This window comes from Fusarium falciforme, chromosome 12, assembly GCF_026873545.1.
Source record: "Fusarium falciforme chromosome 12, complete sequence".
In the NCBI taxonomy this organism is placed as follows: Eukaryota; Fungi; Ascomycota; class Sordariomycetes; order Hypocreales; family Nectriaceae; genus Fusarium; species Fusarium falciforme.
In genome coordinates this window covers 2,500,268-2,524,592 of record NC_070555.1, presented here as the reverse complement: position 1 = coordinate 2,524,592, position 24,325 = coordinate 2,500,268, and the positions used below count along the sequence as shown (strand labels likewise).

General features: G+C 50.5%; 3 protein-coding genes and 3 pseudogenes across 6 annotated transcripts, besides 3 other annotated features; 2 read left to right on the top strand and 4 right to left on the bottom strand.

Annotated features, from left to right (window-relative positions):
- Window positions 1-97: 97 nt before the first annotated feature.
- Window positions 98-1,900, bottom strand: NCS54_01457600 (annotated as a pseudogene). Its single transcript has 4 exons — window positions 1,111-1,900; window positions 840-1,056; window positions 478-792; window positions 98-422 (listed from the first exon to the last, which is right to left on the bottom strand).
- Window positions 98-1,900: a sequence feature.
- Window positions 1,901-5,976: 4,076 nt separating this feature from the next.
- On the top strand, window positions 5,977-6,777 carry NCS54_01457500 (Hypothetical protein; the record flags this gene model as incomplete). Its single annotated transcript, XM_053159719.1, has 1 exon — window positions 5,977-6,777. One exon carries the CDS (start codon window positions 5,977-5,979, stop codon window positions 6,775-6,777), a length of 801 nt encoding a protein of 266 aa, XP_053015694.1.
- Window positions 6,778-9,582: 2,805 nt separating this feature from the next.
- Window positions 9,583-11,615, bottom strand: NCS54_01457400 (Hypothetical protein; the record flags this gene model as incomplete). Its single annotated transcript, XM_053159718.1, has 3 exons — window positions 9,583-10,871; window positions 10,928-11,308; window positions 11,363-11,615. 3 exons carry the CDS (start codon window positions 11,613-11,615, stop codon window positions 9,583-9,585), a joined length of 1,923 nt encoding a protein of 640 aa, XP_053015693.1.
- Window positions 11,616-13,559: 1,944 nt separating this feature from the next.
- On the top strand, window positions 13,560-14,163 carry NCS54_01457300 (Hypothetical protein; the record flags this gene model as incomplete). The annotated part of the gene is made up of 3 exons (XM_053159717.1): window positions 13,560-13,800; window positions 13,860-13,966; window positions 14,020-14,163. 3 exons carry the CDS (start codon window positions 13,560-13,562, stop codon window positions 14,161-14,163), a joined length of 492 nt encoding a protein of 163 aa, XP_053015692.1.
- A 2,671-nt stretch (window positions 14,164-16,834) lies between these two features.
- Window positions 16,835-18,481, bottom strand: NCS54_01457200 (annotated as a pseudogene). The gene is made up of 7 exons: window positions 18,066-18,481; window positions 17,870-18,016; window positions 17,793-17,821; window positions 17,590-17,713; window positions 17,430-17,541; window positions 17,179-17,377; window positions 16,835-16,992 (listed from the first exon to the last, which is right to left on the bottom strand).
- Window positions 16,835-18,481: a sequence feature.
- Window positions 18,482-21,911: 3,430 nt separating this feature from the next.
- NCS54_01457100 lies at window positions 21,912-23,731 on the bottom strand (annotated as a pseudogene). The gene is made up of 6 exons: window positions 23,546-23,731; window positions 23,431-23,494; window positions 23,285-23,383; window positions 23,076-23,229; window positions 22,310-23,026; window positions 21,912-22,260 (listed from the first exon to the last, which is right to left on the bottom strand).
- Window positions 21,912-23,731: a sequence feature.
- Window positions 23,732-24,325: the final 594 nt, after the last annotated feature.

Below are 24,325 nucleotides of genomic sequence, written 5' to 3'. Positions count from 1 at the left end.
CACAAGCCGACATGAACTCTGATGCTGGATAACACACCCATCTCTACCTAACCTCGCCGTAGCTGGTGATAATATACCGACCATCAAGTCCAAGAGCTCAGAACAACTCGTACAAATGTGCCCTAGCCTGTACCGCGAGACCCCATGCCACACAGCACTCATCTAAGGACTGTACAAGATAGGTTGCCTCATGGGGTGTCATGTCGAGCGCCCTCATTGCGCGGTGAGCTTGAACAATACCGTATATAAAGATGAGTGGAGCATGCTCGAGGCCATGCTGTGCTCGATACTGCCTGACGAGGCATACAACATCCTGTGCGGCAGAGGTGCAGACTGTACGCGAGACACTCTGGGACTGGGCAGATGCATCAGTACTGACCCGGTCGAGGTGGAGCACAATTCTTGTGCTGTTAAACAGGATGCTGTGTTCCAATCAGTTTTGACATTCGGGTTGAGGGTACCATGTAATGAACGTACTATAAAGCTGCAACACTTGGCAAAAGCGAAGTTATTGGGGGCTCCCATCTGTTCCACTTGATACAGTCCGGCAGCGACTCCTGCCAACGGCAAAGTTCCAGATCCAGGTCGTCGGTAAGAGCGAGACCAGCTATGCCATTGGCGGCAGACTTTCGAGAAAACAGGGTACAGAGTATCTTTTCGATTAATTTGGAAAGCAAGATGTGCTCACTGAAGCTTGTGATCAATCGCTCACGGCTACCAAAAGAGCCTGGCTCGAGCATCCGGGAGATATCAACACCAGCAGGTAGCCACGGCGCCATGTCTGGGAAGTCCCTGCTACCGTAAGTATCCTACAAGTCTTTGAACAATATCAGACTTACGGCAAGCTCTCAGTGTGTTCGACTTCGCCAGCCTCATCGTATAGCTGCACCGGTCGGCCCAAAATGAGACTGATTATCTTGTCGGATGTGTAGCATCCCCAGTATATCCTGCGGCGAATCTCGACATCTTCAGAGGTGGCCAGAGAGGCGTCACTGGCAATCCATTGCTGAGGGTCTTTCTGAAAGCCAAGGTCCTGTGCCATGCGGAACGCGATTCCTGGTAAGAGGTCAACACTAGCTAAAGTATTGGATATGTTCAATGGCAATGTACCTGAGAGCTCCCAGCCCTTGGAAAGTTCGCCTTTCCCAATCTGGTAGAAGGCAAGGCATAGGAAGACTTGAACAGCAGTGATGGAAGGATGCGTCAGGCCCGAGACAATGATGATGCTCTCGGCTGCTGCATAAAACTGCTCGCTCATCTGTGATTGTGCACGGTCTGGCAACATCACAGCTCCCAAAGCACAAATAGCCATCAATAGTGGGAGAGACCAGTACCTTGACTTGGTTCGCTGCCCAAAATGATCCCTTAGAAAGGCTTCGCGATATATGAACATGAAGTGTGGATATTGCCAGCGGAAGAATTGGTGAAGGGCAGTCATGATAACTTCGTCTTCGAGGCCAATGCCAAAGTGCTGAGCGACATGGTCAAACTGGCCGTCAGGTGATGTCATGTCACTAGGCGACAAGGGAGGTCCTCCAGTGCGGATGCGATAGATACTGGTGGGACCATGGTAAATGAGGAGGCCCTGAGGGCCGGCCTGAAGTCCAAATGGTTGAACTGATTTCGTTGGGGTCGCGCTTGAGGCCTCGGGTTTTCGGGCCTCAGTAGAATATGCATCGAGCCATTGGTCAAACGAGACATTCTCCAGCAGTCTCTCCCTCTCATCTGCTGAGGCTTGCTTTATACGCATCAGCAGGCTCTCGAGGGAGGCAATGCGGTTTTCCAAGCTGCTGGCGTACTGACGGGAGGCTGGTTTACGTTTGCGATCATCATCACGATATTCACATACTTTATGTGCCTGCAGACATTTATCACATGGTTCCGTGCGCGAGCAGCGAAGCTAGAGGCTGGTCAGTCTCTTGAGAACTTGAGGTGGCAAGCCGATGATCTTGCCTTGCGGAACTGGCATCTCTTGCAGCTTGGTATCACTTAGCTTGGGCGCTGTGTCAAGATAAGGTAATCTTACGATATACGTTTGCCTTGTCCGAACTCCATCACTTGGCACGAATGATAGTGTACTTTGGTCGAGGAGAAATTGGTGTAGAAGTTTAGAACCACTGAAGAAAAGTAATCAGGATCTCTTTAGTCACGTGGGAGAAGCACGTGCGGGACTAAGCTCGAAGGAGCTTTCTTCTCAGCGACAGTTAAAATACCGTCGTTACCTATTGATCTTTGGTGTAATAAGGGAGCGAGTCTTGAAATACAACGCTTATTTTTCTTTTCATGAGAATAGAACATGGCAACCGTTTAAAGGCAGAAAACCTTGGCGTTATAGCTACCTACTTCCAGAAGTCCCCCCCCTTCTTTAACAACCAAACACACCCGCACACACACACACAGCTTGTATTCGAGAGTATGTCGTCATATAAATGACTCTTGAGGGTTGTTAAACGGGTTCAGGGATGCTTACTCACTAGGCAACAACCGAAATAATCAGGGAAACCAATCATTCTCAATAACGGGGACCATCGCAAAGAAGCAGCTTCAAGGAGTCTACTTCCTTCGCTGAGGTCCAATGAAGGCGATGGTGGCTTTGAGACTCTCTTTAAGCCTGTAGCCGTTTCTCATGTACAAAAAAGTCCCCCTGCACCATTCAGGGTCTACTTCCCTCACTCTCCAAGCCAACTGCCATCCTGTCTTCTATCTCACCAGTTACATGCGACCTCATAGACAGGGCGATGAATCGACCGCTCCTTGATGATACCGCAGTCTCCCAAAGAAACCTGGTCCATTTGGTAGCACGTCTTATGTCCGTTATCCTTCCAGATGCGGTGGGCCCGGTGCCTGCCAGGGTCGACACAAATGGATTGTGCGCGATTACAGGCAGTGAAGTCATAACATCCGCCACCGGTACCACCAGTTCTGTGTATGTAGCACTTGCCACAGTCGTTAACACGGATTTGAAAGTCCTGCCAGACAATGACGTTGGGAGGGGCGCCTCCAGGAGACACCGTCTCCTGCTGACTCCAAGTGTACATCATGTCGAAAGCCTTATCGTAGTCGGGGCATGTGCCCTGGTTACAGGGGCCGGACATGATGGCCACTTCATCGGGAGTAGAGATTCTGTCATCGGCTGTGTCCAATCCGTGTTGTTTCTTGATCTCGTTGACCCAAGTCCTGTTGGTGCTGATGTCGATGGCACCTTCGGGGAGGGCAGGAGGGGTCCAAATCGGCTTCATCGGGAATGTAAGTCACCGTAGGAACGGCGGCTGTAGAAGTAGAGGAGGTGGCAGCGAGGGGAGAGGCCTGAACGGAGGCAGCCATGGCCAGGAGAACAGTATTCTTGATGGAAACCATGGTAAAGGCTTGACGAGCGGAGGAGTGGGCAATAATGAAGTATGAGAGATGTGCAAGGTAAGGCCGATCAGTCGAACTTGAGGGCTGATGAGTCTTATTGGCCTTGGAATATGAAGGAATAGAGGCAGGTGGCAAGAGGTTTTATATCTCTAGCAGGAACAGACAATCGACATGTGGAACAAGACTTCCACGTCGCACAAAAGAGTTCTTCTCGCGGGCCATAGGCAACAGTATCCTAGCAGTAGGATTTCGATGCTACCTACCCGGCGTGATTATGGAGGCTGCAGGCGAACTTTTAGGCGAACTTGAAAGCACGCTCCGGCTTTCCGATACAGTGGGTTTCTGATTTCTAGCCGGCCCGCAATGACTGAAGAGCAAAAACGCTTAGATGCGGTGTGGGATTTCATGCTCCATCCATCAACTACGCGACGATAACGTGTGACATCAATTGCTCTATTTCTCGGTCACCTACAGAGTCCCCAGCCAAACAGGCCACTCCCAAGTGGGCAGCCCCCCTAAATGCCTCGCCTCCACTCTCCTTACTCTCTTGAACTTAGCCTCCAACATTTGGAAGCTCGTTAACGTCGGTGGATTAGCGCTAAGCCGCATAGATATCGTATAGACAAGGCACATATGGTTGACCTCCTCCTTCCGGACTGAATCATGTTTTCCATGTAAGTCGGCGGCACGGAAATGTGACATTTAAGGCAGGAAATGCAGACCAGGTCTGTGTGAGAGCATTTAGCCGCATGGCTGGGGCTTGGCAAAGGACCATGCAGGGATGAAGCTGTGTCTGGTTGGTCAATGGCCTGCCTGCCGAGCTCCGTGTCCGTTTTCGCCCTCGGCTGGACCCGTCTACCCGTCAGCAGCAGCCCTGTACCGTTCGTCCTGCAGGACACAACAAAGTTCACTTTGTTATTCACGTGGAAGGATTCAATCGCAGTATTTTCTCCGCGCCTATTAGGTGATGGAGACAATGGGGCTCTCACCGGCCAAAAGTGCCACTCCATCTAGTCTAGTAATGGAAATGTGACCAAGGCTACCTATGCTACGCCGTACTAGCAACTCCTCTTCGCGGTGATATCTCGCTACCCAGTCAGCAAAAGCACCAAAATGAGTTGCCCCAATATTGCCTCTTGCAAACGTCGGGGAAAATCTCTTTTGGTAACACTCTCCTTGTTCTCACACGTTAGAGCCTCATATCCTGGCCTTGCCTACCCTAGATCCGACAGTACAGTCAACTGCGTTGTTTCCTCCTTGAATCAAAAGCAACTATTGGCTAGATAGTGAATTCAATATTTAACGGTGCCCACTTCGCCAAGAGGGCGGGCTACAATGATTTTTAACCTTGTACATGTAACGACTTCATGAGTGGTAAATGACGTACCATGAGAACCGTCGGACATCAAATTCCCAGACTGCTCCCACCCCCATCCTCTGTTCTTTTTGTCCAGCCAGGTTCCACTGGATCTACGCTGATTAGAGATATTGTCGTCTAGGGTGGCGCGCAAGTACATTTGCAATTCTTCTCGATTGGTAACCGAATTGTGTTGGATGACTCCGTGATGATCTAATTCTCGACTGCCAAGTCTCGACAGCATATGTTCTTGTCTTGTCTGTGTTTTCAAGAAGCCTCCGTAGGTAGCGAACCAACCCGTCTCCATAGCTCAAATCAATATTCAGGCAACCAGAACAATCCCTCATCAATGATTCCTTTGCTGGTCAGCACGGTGATCTCGCCCGTCTCTATCCCCAGCGTCAAGATGCCAGTCGATTAGTCGTGGAGAATATCATCTCCGTCAACTACAACCTAACTAATCACCATACCGTCAGTCTGCCGATGCTTCTGGGCCATCGGCTGCGTGGGGTGGGGCGCAGTAAGCTTCTCCATCTCCAATCCCTACCATGTCACTTCCTTGCCATGATACTTTGAATTACCTACCTACCAGACCACACTCACTACGATACACTAGGCTTGTCAGTTTTAGCTACGCACATACCGCGAACCTCTTACGCCTTTAACGGTGATCGGGAAATACAATGCCTCGTCTCTGGTAGCTAATAAACGGGAAATGCCAATGGCTGAACGACACGCCTTCGTGAGATCTACGGGCCTCCCTTTATCGTTATTATCTGCAATGATGGCAAGAGTCCATCAGCCACAACAGCAAAAGACACAGTTATCAATTCAGAACGGCATCAAAGCCCAATGCCGAAAAACACCATAAAGTGGCTTACCTTCAAGTCCCATTTGAAATAACCTCGGCGGTAGAGTGGCTAGAGGAAGCTGACCTTAACAAAGGTAAAAACAAAAACAGACACACGTCCTCTCCTAGGTAAGCATAGTCATAAAATTAAATTAAAGAATTTACTTATTTATAAAAGACATACAGAATGTTATACATCTTTATGATATACTTTTATATAATCTCAGCATTATTTTTTACATATTTAAGTCATTTAAAGTCACCGTATTTGAGAGGGCTGAGACTACGCGTCAGCAAACTACTCGATCGAGTTTGGATCTATGGAAGCCTCAGTTTAATGGGTGGCCAATTGGCAAGACCTTGGATCCCGTGGGTTGTCATATAATCACAGTAAAGTGGATGAAGGGACGCCATGGGAGCTCTCAGCAATACTGACTGGACTGCCATCGATATCTTGCGCGTCGGTTACGAAAGGAGCAACCAGAGAACCGGACAGCGCTTCGATCATCCTGTCACGCTCCTTACTTCGGTGAGAGAAGAATCCACGTCCTGGGACCGGGCCTATGCTGTAGTGGCACGATGCCACTTAACCCTACAGCGGCACGTAATTGGAGATGTCCCAGTTGAGGTGAAGGAAGCAGCTCTTGTTCGCCTGGCCTCTCCACCAGCTATCTGCCTACGCGCCCAGCGGCTACACTCGGGAGACGTCATTTACCCGGTCGAGATCAATCACTTATTCTCCACTAGTCTCGAGGTCTCTATCGCGCAGCTAGATCAGCCCAACCACGAAGGCACCAAGTGCCTCTACCTTCGTGAGAGAGGCACCGGCAAGATTTTGGCTTTGACCTGTCGGCACGTGGTATCGGATGAGCATCAACCAAACGAGGACTACCTCTATGACGAATCTGACCCTGCCTCTCGATTAACAATGATTCAACATGGCGATGGCGCCCATAGAGATATGATGGCATTAATCACCAGCCAGAAGAGCAAGATAGAGTGCTCAAAAACGCTCCTGGCGAACATGGTCATCCTCGATGACGAGAAAAGAAAGGAGAAGAGCGTCTTAGATGCCAAGGTTGCCCTCCTTGACCAAGCCAAGCAGACCTTGGCGTCCGTTGAAGATCACACTAGTCGCATCTTTAGTCATGTCCTTTTCTCTCCCAAGCTGAGCAATGAGGTCAATGGCACCTATGCAGTAGGTGTCGAGTGACTGCGTGACTGGGCACTAATTGAGCTCCATACCAATAAGCGCCATTTTCCACTACATACGCTTGAAAATCGTGTCGCCGTCACCCCAGGAGATGTCGAGGCAATAACAGCTGCTGCGAAGGAGGACGGATTCGAGTCCGATGAAACTCTGGGTTCACTCGACCAGAAAAATCTGCAGCTCGGAGGTACCATTTCAGAAACCGAGATGAAGAAACCCCCTTCCGAATACGAGTCTAAATCCCTGGGCGAGCCGGCGATCATAGTTGCCAAGTATGGGCGCACCACTGGCCTGACAACTAGTGTGGCGAAGGAGGTCGTGTCTGTCACCCGTCAACCAATTTCGGACACATACATTAAGTCTGATGACTGGTGTATTATCGGCCCTAGGAGTAAAAAAGATGACAGGAGGGTTCCTTTTTCGAGATCAGGCGATCCCGGGGCTTGCATCTGGGACGTTCCAGCTCGCATTGCTTGCATGTTGGCAGCTGGGAGTGAGAATATGAGTGGTAGAGCTTTTGCTACCACGTACGGTGCCCCCATTATTTTATTGTCTCCAATAACGAGTCTACAAGAGACTGCCAGCCGTAACAGCAAAGATACAACTATCAATACATGATGGCATCAACGCCCAATACTACCTCCATTGTGTGGGAGGATATTCGGTCATCTGGTTATGATGCCAAGTTGGTTTGAAGATGGGATTGGACGGACTGAGGATGAACAAGCTTGTAGGGGAATGTCACTTAACCGCCAGTCAAGAATCAATTTCTAATTACAGAACTAACTACGATGGGTGCGTCTTCCACTGAGAGGCTTCTCTGTCACTACCTGAGCTTCTCTATCGCCCAATCATAAAATTGATCCGGAGTTAGGTAACTGCTAAGTCCGGAAGTTGATCATTGCCTGGAGGTGTGAAGCTTCGGGGCATTTCGGAGCCCTTCCAATCATCGCTTGCCACAACAAGGGTATGAAACGACTCGAGCGATATTCCCCGAAATTCCAAGGGTGACGTTACCCGAGGTATCGCCGCCTGTGGGAGGAGAAACGAATCTAAAAATCGCTACAGGTTAATGACTGCTGATATTAAGCATTCAAAACCCGATTTAAGACTACCAAGTTCTCTTATGTGGCTATCCTACGTTTCTTACAGATCCTAGCATACTCTGCAACTCTCCATCACATACGTACTTGTAAGAGCCTGCAGGCTGCACTTCACGATTCGATGCATGCCACAATCTTACAAGTGAGCTGCCTTTGCGGTGCTGTTTCGCAGCAAGTCGATCTAAAGGCTAAGGATGGCATGGGCATTCCACTATCTCTTTGCCATTGCGATACATGCCGACACACTTCGGGGGTGTTATGCGCGTCTTACTATCCCATCTTTGCCCCTGATCTTTCTCCTTCCTTGAAGGCTTATCATCCCACTGGAACGTCTACACGCTACTTTTGCGCTTCATGCGGTTGTCATCTTTTTCGAGCTGCCAAAATCGAAGAAGAGGGTCTTGATTGGGGAGCCGCGACAGGCGCAGTCACTTGTCTTTCGGTACAAAGTTCAAGTCTGGGGCGATTCACATCACACCAATATGTGTCCGACACCAAGGATGGCGGACTTTCCGTTTGGATTAAGAGTTTAGACGGCCATTTCGAGGGAAGAGAAGCCATAATACCCAATCCTCAGCCGATCAAGCCTGCTAGCGACTCCCTCGAAGCCTCGTGCTCTTGTGGCAACGTCAAGTTTCACATCACTCGTCCCAACGGTGACAGCCGTGTGCCACGCCGCGACTTTACCGACCTCATGTTCCCATACAAAACTACGGATGAACACACAAAGCAGAACCCCAATGATGAGAAGTGGTGGATTCAAGACAGCGGCAACAAATATCTCGCCGGAACGTGTGCCTGTCGATCATGTCGCCTCATCTCTGGGTTTGAAGTCCAAACATGGGCCTTTGTTCCTAGGGCTAACATCTTTTTTCATGTTCCCGAAAAGAACGGAACAGAATCCATCGTCCCATTGGATTTTGCGACTCTGCCCCCGGGCATCTTGACGAGCTATTCGTCATCACCGAACGTGAGGCGCGAGTTTTGTGGAACATGCGGCGCCACCATTTTCTGGCATGAGAAGTCTCTTGATGATGTCATTGACATTAGTGTCGGGCTCTTTCGAGCTCCAGATGGGGCGAGAGCTGAGAGCTGGCTTGAATGGTGGCAGGGGAGAGTCAGTTTCGCTGAGGAGGTTAACACTGGAAGAACGGGCCCGGAGGCAAAGGTGGCATCCGAGTTGATCAATGAACTAGAGAATGGGATGAAGGAAGATATACTTAGTGCCCGACTTCCGTCTACTTGAGATTCGCAGATTCAGGAATCTATAGGCAGTGTAGATGGTGTACATTTTTCTTGAATAGTCATGAGCAATTGAAGCACCTAACGTGAGTATAGTGCACGTGTGATAAGAAGCCAAGCCTCATGTCCAAAACCCGACAATGGTTCAGTTGCAACTCTGGTTTTTTATTATTTATAAATGGCAGAACTCAACCTAGCATTACATAATCAAAAAGACACGAGATCCTTCATTTACAAAGGAAAATTTCCGGATGTGGCCGGAACCATAGTTGATCGATCGTCAAGGGCCCCCCTAGTCACCTCCCAATTACCCACTTCCAACTTTTTGTGAGATATCTTTTTACACTTTTTTTTTCATTATCTGTTTTCTTCATCATGCAATACGTACTGAATCATTCGATTAAGCCATTAATCAAGCCTGTCATCAATTGCATCCCCGAACTGAAGGAGTATGACGCTCCTTTCAAGAGATTCCGACATTGGCAGAAGCCTTATCCTCGCGGAGGACATCTCGGAGGGCAAGCCGATGCACAGTAGTCTTGGTAGTAACGCCGGTAGCAGGCTCCGGTTGCTTGGATGGGGTGTCGATGAGCAGTGGGATGAATTTCTTGACAGCCTGCTTGGTGGGATGCAAGGCCACAGGTCCAGTCTTCTGGATGACTCTCTTGATAAAGTCAAAGATGGACTCGTGTTCAATAGCGGTAGAACCGAGTGGAAGCAGCTTGAGAGCCTGCAGCTTCTGCTCGGAAAGGCTTGCAAGGGCTTGATAGGCGGCATCGGCCATGATGGCACGTTGAATCAGAATTCGGGTGGCCTCCAGATCGGACTGAGTGGAGTTGACGGTACGCGACTTCTCCAACAGCTTCGGAACACGTTCGTTGATGGCAGCCTTGCCGGTCTCAGAGACCAGTGTTTCAACAGCAAGGATCGCATCTCTCAGAACCGGACCCAGGGAGGAAAAGACTTGCTCTCGGCCAGCAAGGGGGATGGTTGGCGAAAAAAGGCCCTTCGCAAAGTCCTTGGACCCCTCGTTTCCTGCCGAGAGCCTAATGGCCAAGGGTCGGCGCTTTAGTTTCTTGGACTCCACAGTTTGCTCATTTGCATCCTCTAAGTGGTATTCGGCAATGTGCTGGGCACGCTCCTTGAGATATGGCACGATGAGGGTGGCAGCTTGGTCAACCTCGGGCGCATTGGCAGACCAGGTCTGTCGCATGTGCTCGACAATCTCATTCAACTCTGAGGACTGCTCGATTGCCAGGACAGCTTGCAGAGATGCCTCGGCAAGCAGAGCTCTCTCTGAGACACCGGGAAGCCTTGTTTTCTGGCCAGTAGAGATCGGCTCAGCACCCACCACGTAGCGGAGCAAAGATCCGGCGCTGACGCTGAGGAACTGACCAATTTCGTCGACAAGAGGAGACTCGATATCGAGAGTCTTTGTATCTATCTGAGCCACCGTCTTGAGAACCTCGTAGAATGGATCCGTGGTGGTATCAGCGGCCGGGGAGGTCACGTTGACGAAGCCGTCGTCATCTGTCTTCGCATGAACCGACACAGACGGGATCTTGAGCTCTGGTTCCTGGGGTTGGATGACCTCGGGTTGGATAACCTCGGGTTGGGTGACCTCGGGCTGGGGCTTGGGCTGCTCGACTTGAGGGACAGCGACATCAGTCTCGCCGCAAGCACCACCGGAGCTCGAATAGTATTCCGTGGTCGTGGTGGCATTCTCTTTGGACTCGGACACGACAGGCTCTTCTGGTAGAAAGAGATCGTTAGAGTCAATCAGTTATTGAGGCTCTGCTATCACAAACCTTGAATAGGAGCCTTTGGGGCGATCTCAGGCTCTGGAAGTCTGACTTGTTCAAGCGCCTTGCAAGTGCATCCCTTGATCGCAAAGGGCTCCGCGACTTGGATAAAGGCAATGTCTCGCGAGCGCTTCTCCGAGCCATCGATCCACTCGGAGGAGGTCACGACGCGTTGGCCATAGCGTGGCTGGATCTCCGAGGAGCTACTGGCATGGTAGCCGATGAAACACTTGACCTGCGTGGCGGCGCCCAGCTGGTACTCGGCATCGTACACAACATCACCGCCGGTGACGATGAGGTCGGGACGAATGAGCCAGCCTGTGCCGATCTTCCAGATGGAGTGACCGGTCTGTGTATTTTCGAAGCGCGATTCGATCTTGACGATGGCTAAGAAACATAACGTCAGTGCAGGTCCCTTGCCTCTGTTTAGTTGCCACTTACAACGAATCATGCCAGCGTCCTGGAGAAGAGTTGAGTCGACGCTGGAGAGTCCATCTTTGTCGGTGAAAGAGCTGGACAGCTTCTGGAACCCGGCCGAGGTGAATCCACTCGAGGTGAAGCCAGTGGAGTTGGATTCGGTTGAGGTGAATGTAGTCGAATCAACGACAGCCTCGACTGGTAGAGCCGAGCTCGGCTGGCCAAGGGTCCAGGCAGCTGGCCGGCTGGAGACGTTTGCAAACGTTGCAGAAGCCATATCCCAGGCTTGAAAATGTTTAAAAGATAGTAAAGATTTTGTTTTGTAAGCTATAGTGAAGAAGATGAGAGATGATGTTGTCGGGTTGAGGTGATCAGCACAACCAGCAAAAGCCAGACCTCTTATACTTGGAAAACGACCCTCTCTCCATCTCGTCCCAGCCGATCAATTGATTACCCCCTAACTGTTCAGATAGAGTCAGGTAGCCACTATTTGCCTCTAGACGCCTTGTAAGTTTGTTCGCCATGCTTTGGGAAGGGGAGCTCTGCGATGTTTCCTTCTCGGGCGATCTCTTCCGGGCTCGAGCCGCCTCAATCAGCCCCGAGACGTTAGGTTGATGCCAATAAAAGTAACTTTGCCCTGTCTTGTCGCAGGTATCGAAGATTTCTTCATGAAGTTGTAGACTTAGAGAGGGGGTTTCGGGCTTAGCAGCGTAGCCTTTACCTGCCCATCCTTACTTTGGTCTGCGCTCGACTCTGTGCTCGCTACATGATAGACTGGTATGCGAATGACTTTCGATGATCGTACGAGATTCATTAAATCCTGCAGAGTGTTTCAACCAATCGAAACCATCATCTGCAAGGGTTGCATACACCAGTATACGCGATGGCCAGATGGGGCGGACGGGACGGTTTGTGGTCTAGATCAGCAAGCCACGCACTACTCTATATTCCAAAGTCTCTCCTATAGGATACTTTGAAGCTTCTGTGTCTCGAAATGGACCTCAGCTGTAGTAAAAAGAGGATAGCAGCGGCATGCAGAGATCTGTGCGCTCTCAGCCATGTCACTTGCGAGATGGGAGACATGTAACTCTATTGGATTTGGCTACTGCATCAGATATTCATGCCATGAATCCAACGTCTCAATTACGTCATTCGTTATTCCCAGGTATCATGGTCTCCTCTCAGGGTGACAAGCAACAACGGCACACCGATCTCCCCTTCGATTGTGTGGCCAATTTCCCACAAACAGAACAGGGGCCTCCATTCATGGCTTGTTATCAGCATACTCGTGAAGGGACATTTGCATGACCATGACCCAAATAAACGAATAGAAGCAGTCTAGTAAAGGGTGCGGTAGTCAGATGTTTAAGTGAGCCAGAACATGTCATCAGGGATGCTCAGCACGCCATCTCAACGCGTACCCTTGATGTTGTGTATACTTGATGCATGGCGTTGAGATGTCAATGATTAGACGCGAAATGAACACCGCCAATATCCGACATCATGCATAGTCACATATCGACGGCTTGCAGCAATGACGACTAGGCTGCCGCCTCAGAAGGAGTCCTGGTCTATTTGTCTGTTTTAATGCTAGTCAAGACATCCAATTTATCCACATGGAACTATCCCTTCTAACCAGATTTAGTTGGAGGGAACCCGTCATAAAAATCCATCAGCCAGCCACAGCGGTTATCCGTTACCAGGTGCCCAACCCAAAATAAGCGCGAGGCGTGCGTGGGGTAAGCGCCTGCATTCCAGAGACATCCGTGCTGTGACGGGCCAGCACGCCAGCTAGCCACACGGCGGGCATGGCATTTCGAGGCGCCAAGCCACATCACAGGCCGTTTCTCGGCAGATGAGAGGGCTTGAAACTTGTAAAGTCTGGACCTGTGATCGGTGGATGCCTCGTATAGAAGTGGCGAGCTGGGTAATCTCATTCCAAGCATGAGGGGCTCATCACGATCTTGCGCAATGTGGTGGAGTTGTTCAGCCAAAGGACTTCCAGCATTGGTAGCATGCGTGTTTGCGTTCATCAACTGCAGAGCAGATTGAAAGATATGCGTTTTTATTGCTCAGTAAAAGTAAAGCACTTGGAAAATCAGTGTATATAAACCTCCCCATCTTCAGCATAAATCTTTCCCAACGACAAAGTCATCTAGTCCTTCACCCACTGCCAAGCTCATCTTACTTCAAAACTTCTCTCATCATCCAAGTCTTCACAATGTCTTACCCCACTAAAGGCGATGTCCTCGTCATCCCTGCCTATAGTGCAGAATCTGAGCTCGCGACCCTGGACATTCAGTGGTCTCAGTCTTTCCGCACCCGCACTGCCCGTTACTATGTCGTCCGAGCCCAGAACCAGTCCAAGGGCAACGCCGACGTCCTTCTTTTCGTCCAGGACCGTTTCTACAAGGAAGAAGGTAGCAATGACTTCATTGGCAAGATTGCTAGGAGGGAGGGCAGTAAGTGCACAGCTTGGTAAGTCCGTTGGTGAAGGCATGGTGGCTGACGCACTACACAGACTCCTGGATTGTCAGTATAAACGACCGTTTCCAGTACGGGCAGAAGAACAAGAATGGCGACGGCCGCTGGGTAGCCCTCCATGACAAGGACAACAAACCATACCAGGTAAGTAGCTCTTCTGTATATCATAACCCGGGAAAACGTACTAACACTGATAGCACCGCTTCATGATTACCACTATCCAGGGTCAAGCTGCCGAGTGGGCTAAGATCCTTGCGAGGCAGTTCGGTGCTGGAGAGATTGCGGATGCCGTCAGCAAGCTGGGCAATAACTTCATCGGTGACTACCTTCACACTTTCTAAATGCCGTGTGCGAGTGAACTGTGTGAGAAAGTTCTCTTGCTGGAGAAGGTATGTCTAGGGGGGGGTTGGTTGTTTCGCTGTTTGCCCGCTCGGCACTCCAGTTAACTCAAGTAATGTGTCAGTACTTGGGCATTTTTTATCAACAATCGTAACCACAAAGATATTGCAGTAAAGCCTGGATATGCGGTGATGTGATTGTAGAGTCCAGTACTGGTTCAAGTGGAACTTGATATGTATACAATTCCAAGACAACTCACGGTCCATTGGAGGGGAAAGTCCGGTTGCTTGGGTGGAGGTATTCCGCCTTCATACCTCATGACAACACGTAATTATCTCAACCAACGAGTAGATATGTATTCAAGTAGGCTGCTTGTGACGAGATCGAGCATTTCCACTTGCACCTCTGCAATCAATAACTGTTTTGTTACTATGTCTGGAGGGTCAGTCAAAGCTACCAAGTCTACTTGAGCTTTTACTATTTTCTAGAGGGATTAGGAACAGTGACTCCTCGGCCAGACCGTCCACTATTAACCATACGTTCTTCCATGGCAATTTTCCTGCAACGCTGTCATCTGCTTGGATGGAAAGTTGCCAGTATTGACGTTCTTCTGGGCATCGCTTTCTGGCACCTCGGCAAACTCCCCGAACACGTTGTCAAGCTCAAATTCATCCCTAAAGACCTCGCGAGTGGAGAGCATGAGTGATCCAAATCGTCTTCCGCGTGCCGGCTTTCGTCTCCTTAGCCACCATCTCTCAATCCATTCTTCTTTTGGCATCTCATTTTGCCGCAGCAAGTTCACCTGATAGTGCAAAGGATCCCTTAGCCAGAACGGTGTCATGTAGAGGTTCGAGCAGAAGACCCTGGAAAGCGCACTACCCTGACGGACCGCGTCGCGGCAGAGGCTGCTCAAGACACTGTTCCATGTCATCCATGATGTCTGCCTTGTTGAGACGCTAAGCGTGACGCTGCGTAATTCGAGGTTCTCGAGTTTGGGGTGACGCTCGATGAAAACGAGCAAGTCGCTGGGGTCGATGCAAAGACCACAAACGACCAGAGTCTTCAACCGAGGGAAATGGTGGCCTAGCTCGGCGATGTGCTTGAAGGCTGCGCTGTATTTGTTCAGTCTACACCCTCCATCGTAGGACTCATACTCGAGAGTTTGGAACATATGCAGGTCCAACGTTTCAAGGTTGGGCATGTGACGTAGAAGAAGGGCGATGCCAGGAAAGTTGTCTCGACAGAGGACTTGAGGCATAGTGTCCCCGTAGCGGCCTCGTATTTCCGACCCTTTCTCGACAGAAATACCAGAATCGTACTCCGAATCTGAGTCCCAATCACTGTCATCAGTGTCTTCTTCATCGTCTGTTGCAACACCGTGCATCTCCTGCCATTCAACCTCGTCCCAGACCTGTTGCCATTGCAGTCGCTGCCGGCGTCTCTCTCGACTGCCAGCCTTCTGGCCATAGACCTTTTCCAACTGCTCCCAGCCGTGGTCCATCCGGGTTGAGAAACTCAAAGAGAAGTATTTGAGCAGACTCAGTGATCCAGCAAGACCGACACTGAGCAGCTCTGGTAGTCCGACCGTTATGTCGTAAGATGGAACACTGCAGCCTGTGGTGTTGCTGAATATGTGCAAATTGCGAATTTTTACGCCGCTTTGGCACAAGGCGGCCATTGTCAAGCGGTAAACCCGCGAAGCCCAGGCCGAAAGTCGCTGCCGGTCTGGGTGTTCAATGTGGCGTGCAGCAGGTCTCGAGAATAGACCCGGCCCGTCCACGAAGCGTGCATCCAGCTCTATCGTATCCAGCAAGGAGTCTTGCTGCCATTTGAAGACCGACGCAAGCCGATTGACGATCTCGTCCTCCGCTGACACTGGAATGCCACATGAGTTGCTGTGAGACTTCACCCACTCAAGATTGCATTCTAATTTCTTTAGCTGCAGCTCAGTGCACTGCATTGGACCATCCAACTGCGTGACCACGCAATCACCATGTCTGTTCCTAAGGGTAGACTCAGGTGGGTAATATAGCCCAGTAGCCTGCGCGTGCTCGGTTGAGGCAATCGCAAGCGTCTCGGCCATGACTCGCACATGGCGGACATGACGGCCCAGTGGCTTATGCCTGCGGAGAGCTTCGAGAGAGGATAGGCTCGAGGGCGTAAGATTTGTCGTCTGACGCGTCAAGAATCCATGGAATCGTGGTCCAGAGGCCAATACACGCACACTCCTGTTTACCAGCCTAAGACTTTGAATGGAGTCGAGCGGTAAATGGTCAAGAATGCGTTCAACGAGCTCTTGTGGAAGATGTAAGAACGAGACTTGATTAGAGTCCATAACTCTTTGTCGGGTCCGTTGGGAATGCTGGGGGAGGAAATAGATGATTGACAGTGGTTATGCGGTGCAGAGCGCCCTAGGTACCCTTGAACCATGAAAGCCCGTAGTTGAAAGAGCATTGATATTATGAAATGAGGGCATCATCCAACGCGGCCCTTGAAAAGCGCGTCGCCCCTAAAGTGGGGTTAATCTGACCAATTAGATCGAGCTGCTGTTCAGCACAGTTCCACGTCACTTTGAACCATGTACAAGGTGCGAAGAGGCAGGTGTTGGAGGAGCAGCCGTGCCGAAGGAAATGACTCCAGGGCAGTGATACGAAGGAGTCTGATGTTTTTGATCTAATGTCGGCGCAAAAGCGACAGGGTCAGATTCTGGTGAAGGTTGGGTTTGACTATGCTAAGGCCGTTGGGTGGTGTCTGGGTGGAAACAGAAGCACGGCGACAACTAGCTATAGTGTAAAAGAGCTTGCAGCGAGCAAAGTTGTTGAATAGAAGTGCTAAGTTTAAAGAGCATTATCAATATAATAAGCCCTATTCGGTGTGAATAAGTTATCATTAACCACGAATTATTATTTAGTGTATTATCGACAGAGTAGACAACCTACAGAACTTGTGCTCTTTCCAGCCGGCATTCTCGCTTCATCGTCAACATGCCAGCCCCTGCCGACCATCTATGAGCTCACCATCACTGCCAGTAGCCTTGGATGCGGTGTTCTCATAGGGTCTCTTAGTTGAATCTAGGCTTTGAAGATAGAAGTGGCCTATTTGACTTCTTGTTGCTGAAGTTTGAGTATCGTGTCGTCGCTGAAGATCTCGAAGGAGGGCGTAGAAGAAGGATGTGTTGGCCACTATACAAGCGCAAAGAATTTCAACGGCAGCCCACTGTAGTCAAATTAACAGTCAAGCCTTTCAGGAGACGGGGAGGTTGTCGCACAATTGATCGAGACTTCTGCGATAATGATTGGTTCAAGATGAGAGGCAGACGCAGTGTCGTAATCACAATTACCACGCCACCAAGGCTGAACAGGAATCCAAGTTGGAGTTTGCTAAGATGTTGTCAGCAGAAGAAGTGTGAGACCTTGGAGAGAAATAACGTTTTCAGATCCAGTTGCACAGTCCGCAACGTTGGGAAAGGTAGGATGATAAGTGCGATATCGGAGACTATGTTGAAGACACCCATCGTAATCAAGTTGGCAAAGGCCCTAGAGCAAGCAGGTTCTGCACATTGTTAATTTTTCCACGTCGCAAGAAACGTACGCCAAGGCAGAAGGGCGCTGGCGAACAAGATGGAACATACGTGAGCTCTTAGGGCCAAGTTCCCACATCCTAGCAATGTTAGCAGTGTACTCAATGAGCATCCGTCATGTATCCTACAAAGACATGGGCCGACACTCGAGCAGGGTGGTGATAAGCACTGCAATATAGCTGAGGACGATGCACCACCAGAAACCTCTGATCACAGCCTTGCTGCTGACGAATCGGGAGTAGAAGGAGAGGAGACTAAGCTTAAGGCACCACAGACTGCGGCTGTTAGCATCAACCAAAGGACCATGTTCCAACGAGACCATACAAGAGGGCGTAGCACAGACGCGAGGGAATTAGTAACTGAAGCGACGTGGCCCGAGCATTCTGCATGTCCTCGACACTCGTCCCTTGCGAAGCAGCCTCGGCCTTAGTCGGAAAGTCCCGACTGTGAGTCGGGTTGAGGGTAAAGGATACGCAGATACAGGTCGTTCTGGCAATGAGGGGGAGAAGCGAGAAGGCCATCCAGACATCATCCTCGTGCCATGTCCTGTGGCAAGTTTGGTGGACTTTGCATCGACGAAAGGCTCGGTATGCGCATCGGAGAAGGATCAGCGATCCACAGATTGTTGTAACGGTAATATCGAAGGCGAGATCGGACGTCAACGCCATCGTGAGGTTGTGGTTCAGGATACGGGTGTCACCACCCAGGCCAACAGAGAAGGCTTGTGCTGCAATTATATCCTACCACATGTGGTCTGGACATGTCACCTGGAAATTGCCTGCTGATAAACCGTTCCTAACCACCTCGGCCGACCCAAAGACGGTTTGGTAAAGCCCGTTAGGTCAGGGTCGCTTAGGCTAGGCTTGCGGTTCCGGAGGATGGCTCGTCACAGAAAACGCCATCCGTCAGGGGAGAGAGTCAGTGCGGCACCCGTTACCGATTGAAGAACCGTTGGCGTCTGTCACTTCAGCTGCATCCACGTGGACATGGCGCCATCAAGCCAAACCATATGCACATAAGGGCGCCCCTGAGTGGGAGGTGACACATACTCCGGAGTTCATCCTAAATTGCCGGCAGCCCCGACCTTGCCAGTCTACAGGAAACTAGCTAGTGATAGAAGGGGCCTGAGCCCGATATTGGCTCCTCCATCGGGGTTCGTCAATTCAGCTGTTGTTGATGCGGGGTTTACCCCGTAAACGTCGAGTAATTCCCCACCACTAAATGCCCAGAGCCAGAAGTCCCCAGGGTCCCTTCTTTGCCTGACTCGCTCACCCCTGCTCTGCTTTGACTGTGTGGCTTTACTAGCGCCCCTTGGCGGGGCCAGCTCCTCAAGTTCATGATCGTGGTAGGCAAGTCTCTCGCTTAGAGAAGCCACAAACAGGATAAAGTCAACCTTGTGCTTGGACCCGAGACTCAGGGATATTTATTGGGGACTCAGACATAGCTGGGGGGCTTGGATCAAATCAGGTGAAACATCCGATGCGTCTGGCCATCTCCATAACTGAAGCATCGTCTCCGGGACATCTTGACAACAAGAGTCTTTGAATAGCGTTTGACAGCCCTCGAGGAAGCGGCCCATGCGCCGGCTGAAACTGGGGACACGCAGAACAGCATCCTTGGCGAACATGACGTGAAGGGGAAAAGTCGCCGGACAACCAGAGAGTCTAGACTTGATTATCGGCATGTATCGACATGAGATCGGAAATCTGTTCTTTCGGCCCATTGCAAGAGTGTAAGGCATTCTGAGAAGCCGCGTCTAGCATCTCGAAATGGCAATTCGTTCCTCTAATGTGTTCCACATCCATGGGTCCCTGCGTTTAGAGTTCGTGGTCTCGACCAACAAGCCGGCAATCTCCTCCTTGCCTTTTGTCGTGACCCACCACAGAGGCGCCTGACCGTTGGCGTCTCTCATCTGAACATTAGTTCCATGCGCCATAGGCTTCATAGGATAACAGGGACCGCTGATATATATCACTCGCGTTCCTGACTTCCTGTCGAACTTTGTCCAAAGAGAAGATCCCGCACGTCAGATTGCTTTCCTGTCAACGATAAGAGTGCTAGAGCAATGTCACCCGCTTTGTCGCCCGCAGCCCCCACATCTAGGAGAAGGGCTCATGATGTCTGAGCAGAAAGGACGGGTGCTGACAAGTGGCAAGATGAAAGGTTACGATATGCACTGCTGATGATTCCACTTGTTCATCTCAAGTAGAGACAAGGCGACGTGTGAATACAGTATTGACAAAGGGGACCTGAATCACGAGACCAGTGGGTTCCTTGACTACATAGTTGATAGGAACTGATTACTCTTATCTCTTGCCTTCCGGTATAACATTGGCGACAACATATGATGCTTTGCTCCCCTCTGTGTAATGAGTGTGAATAGGGAAGAGATCTCCTCCCCCACGGTGAGCTAAAATCGGACAGTAGCCAGTGGCTTCTAAGCTTCCTTGCTCTCCTTGACGGGGTCCATCGTAGTGATATCACCAACCGCAAACAGAAAGTCAACATGGCGGGTTACACCAACATTGAAACGCCGAGCATCTTTGATAAATCCCGGACCGGACTCCTGGGTGACCGTAGGCAAGAAGATTGCCACACCTGCTTCCTTGCCCTGGAAGGAGTCAGCGGTGCTGACCTAGACATTGGAAAGGCCCTTGTAAAGGGCAGAGTCCTTGGTGCTCTTATCCAGCCGCTACCGGAAAAGCTCCTCGAGGTAGGCCTTGGTAGCCCTGTAGGGCGAAACCACCACAAACTTGGTCCCATGGGCCTTAATCAGCGTTTCCATCAGCGCCAACGCTATCTCGGCCTGTCCATAGTTGACACGCGAAGTGTCGATGACCTTCACTGCCGTGTGAAGGCAGTTGATGAAGACGGGCCAGATCTTTCCCGTTGGAGAGGGCTTGATCTCGGGGAACCGCCGACGTACCCAGCTTTCGAGTTGAAAAGCACCGGGTCGTTTGCTAACGGCCCATTGGTCGCCGTATTCAAACTTGTCGCCAAGCTCCGGGTAGAAGATCTCCGTTGCCAGATCAAGCCCCCCATTAACAGTGCAGTTCTAGCGCTGCGAGCTTCAGCACGGCCATTGCGAAGAAGTTGAGGGGCCGCCTGTCCAGCTCTTCTGTCCAAGGTTCATCACGCAAGGCGGCGGTTGTCGAACATCCCCAGCAAGATAAAGAGGTCTCCGTCGAACCAAGGGACCAATGCTTCAGGCGTGGAGATAGCACCATCTTCATCAAGAAATATGGACTTGCTTTGTCCCGTGATTGGCCAGCAAGCATGTTTCTGGCCGGAGCACACCGAGCGGTATATGAAATTTTACATGAATTAATACTACTATTCTAATACTTGTATTTTTTGTACTGTTAATAATCCAATAATTATCTTATATTGTTAGTAATCCTCATCTAATACACGTACTATTGTAGAGAATGTGTTCTTAAACTCTGCCTTCCTTTGGTAGAAAGAGTGTCGGCTTCCCAGGCCCAGCGTCACTAACAATGACACACCTCAACTACACAGATAGCTCGCCCCGGCTTGAACTCAAGATCATGGCCCCTAAAGATCCGAAAGCGTCCGCCACCTACTTTGGGCCGAAGACGGAACCTCCTTCGATGGCTTTGAACCACCAGATCAATATCCGGCTCGAGCCTCGGGCCATCCGCAGCCTGAGATGGAGTTTCTCTACAAGCGAACTTCAGCTTCCTGCCGATGCGATCAAGAAGGGAAAACAGTGGGCGGTCTTTGAGTTCGCCGTATAAAGACCTACTGTTCAGGGCTGGCCCATGCCCTTCCAGGCTCAGAGCCCATAGACTGATAAGCGGTTTCAGCAAGGCACCAAGCTGGAGAACTTGACCTCGACCATCGCATAGCCCGTTCGGCGTTAGCCTATCTTCACGCTTCAGTATCTGTGCAAGTCAAGAAGTACGAATGATATCACATGATGAGCATCAATTCTCCCTGGTATCCGGCTACCTAATCTCGGTTCCAAAATGATTCTGCCAAATTCTCTGGCCAGAAGGACTTGTGCAATATGTGCCCATACTTGAGGGGATATGTAGACCGCAGACAGATGATTGGGCTGGTTTACACATCCCTTCAAGTGATCATGTCTCTTGGTAGCTTTACACATGAAATTGAAGGGTATTCATCAGCAATACCCACAATCATCCTCTACAGAGCCCATTTGAAAAGAGGACTCTTCTCTCCCATCTGCATCAACTCTTCATCGGTGTACCGCTCTCGAATCTCGTCCTCGGACATCTGGGCCTTCTTGGCATTGTCTCGCTTGAGTAGGAACTCCAGCAATGTCGCCGCGATGATACCAGCAAGTCCAAAAGCAAGAGATGTGCCATAGCCAGTCGGGTATCGCGGTGCCTCTCGATCGAGGTAAATGTATGATCCAATCAGGCCACCAATGTTGCCAACGCAAACGAGAAGACCGATGTTGACGGATCGCTTCGCTGGGTCGGGGGTGTTTGCGACGTTCCAGGCATTGACGCCAGGGAGGATAGGATACATGCTGTCACGTCATTAGAATTCATACTTCATCATTAAAGGAAGAGACTCACCCAAAGCATGCCAGGCAAACAGCAAAGTAGCAAGCAGCAATGCTATTCTCGACATCCCCAGACTTGGCGAAGAGAATGATGAAGGCCGTGACGAGACAGCACTGGGGTCCAAGAATGAAGGGATATCGCCAGGAATACTTGTCGGCAAAGATTGCAAACACGTAGGCCGAGATGGCGCCCACAGCATATGGAGGAATCGTCATCAGCTGCGCGTGGGAAGAAGTGTATCCCATGCCCTTGAGAATGCTGGGCATAGTGAACTTCATGGCGTAGTTGGGCACAGCGTTGGACCAGTTGGCGAAAAAGAGGAGCCAAATCTTGTAGTCAAAGAGAATATCCTTAAAGATTGCCCAGTTGAAATGGCTGTGGTTATCCTTGTAGTCTCCTGGCATGGTGGCACGGCGGCTAAGCTGGCGAAGCTCGAGGTATCGGATTTCGTCGGCGTCGAGCCATCGTGTAGAGAGGGCAGGCGAGTCACAGAGGAGGAAGACGCACATGATGGCGACTATAACGGTGAATAGACCTTCGATGATAAAGATCCAACGCCAGCCCTCGAGACCTGCCATGCCGTCCATCTTGGCGATGGCGAATGCAAGAAGGCCGGAAAAGGCTCCACCAGTGGCAGCAGATGTGTAGAGGATCGCAATTCGGACTTGTGTCTCGTTGGGAAGGTACCAGTTGGAGATGATGAGGATTGCGCCGGGGAGGAAACCTGCTCTATCGGGGAGTTAGTGGAGTCGTCTTGTGCCAAGGATCGTCGACTTACTCAAAGATACCAAGCAGGAAACGAATAGCCAGAAGACCACCGTAGTTCTGAACGATTCCGGTCAAGGTCATGATGGTACCCCAAGCAAAGACAATTCCTCCCATATACCAGGACGGTCGCTTAAACCTGTGAAGGATCATGTTGGAGGGGACCTCTGCATAGAGATTAGTCCAAAGGCTCTTCTGCTTCTGATCCATTGACAGACTTACCACACAGGACGAAAGGAATAAAGAAGATGGCCACGACAATGTTGTATTGGATGCCCTTCAACTCCAAATCCTCAGTCATTCCCTCGATCTTGGCATTTCCTACCACTCGTTAGCCACACCGCCACGCCACAACTCAAGATACTCACCAATGTTGGTCTTATCCAAGTACGCGATCAGATATAACAACACCAGCATCGGGACCAATCTCAGCTACAGACTGTTAGCCAAAGACTTCTAGACAAGAGTGAGCGATCGACCTACATCAACTTTGCGGATGATGGCCTTCTTGCGATCTTCCGGGAACGTCCTAAGGAAGTCAAAGTCTCCTTCCGAGAGACCGCCCCTTTGGTGCTCGCTGTGCATGATGCCAGACTTTTCGTGCGAGACACGCTCGACGTCGATCTGGGTAGTCATGATTGAGTTTCGTAGACTTGAAAAATGTGAGAACTAGAGTGTTGGGCGGTAGAGCCTGGGGTGAGAGAGCAAGGACGGGGCAGCCGGATCGATCTTTATAACAGGCGATCTCAGAGATCCCTGCTTTACCAGGCAAACTACCGTCAGAGACGAAATGAGACCACTAGAACTTTGCAAAGTCTGGACTCGTCCGAGTTCCCCAGAATCTCTGACTCCAAGTGCGGAGAGCCGTATCCGGGGAAGCGGGGGATGGGTCGACCCCGATGCTCGGACAACAAACTTTTGGCAAGGTCTGCTAGTCTAGGGCGTGATCCAAGACTTTCACCGCGTGAAATGGTGGAGAGGTTGGTTCCCGCTTGTTGGCGCCGTCCCGAGGCACATGAGACGAGAATCCGGGAATCCGAGAGCGTTTCCGAGAAGCCTCTTCGGACTCCCTCCGGAAATGTCATCTTGGCGCGAATGGTGGCAAGATTGCCCTCAGTAATGGCTTTACTTTCACCTTGAGCTCCGGGTCTCTTCGGACAAGATGAGATACTTTGAACATGATCGGCCTTGTGTTTAGAGGCCGAGTCGCGAGCTCCTCTTCAGTTCATTCATTATATAAGAAGGCATTCAGACTCAAAGGGA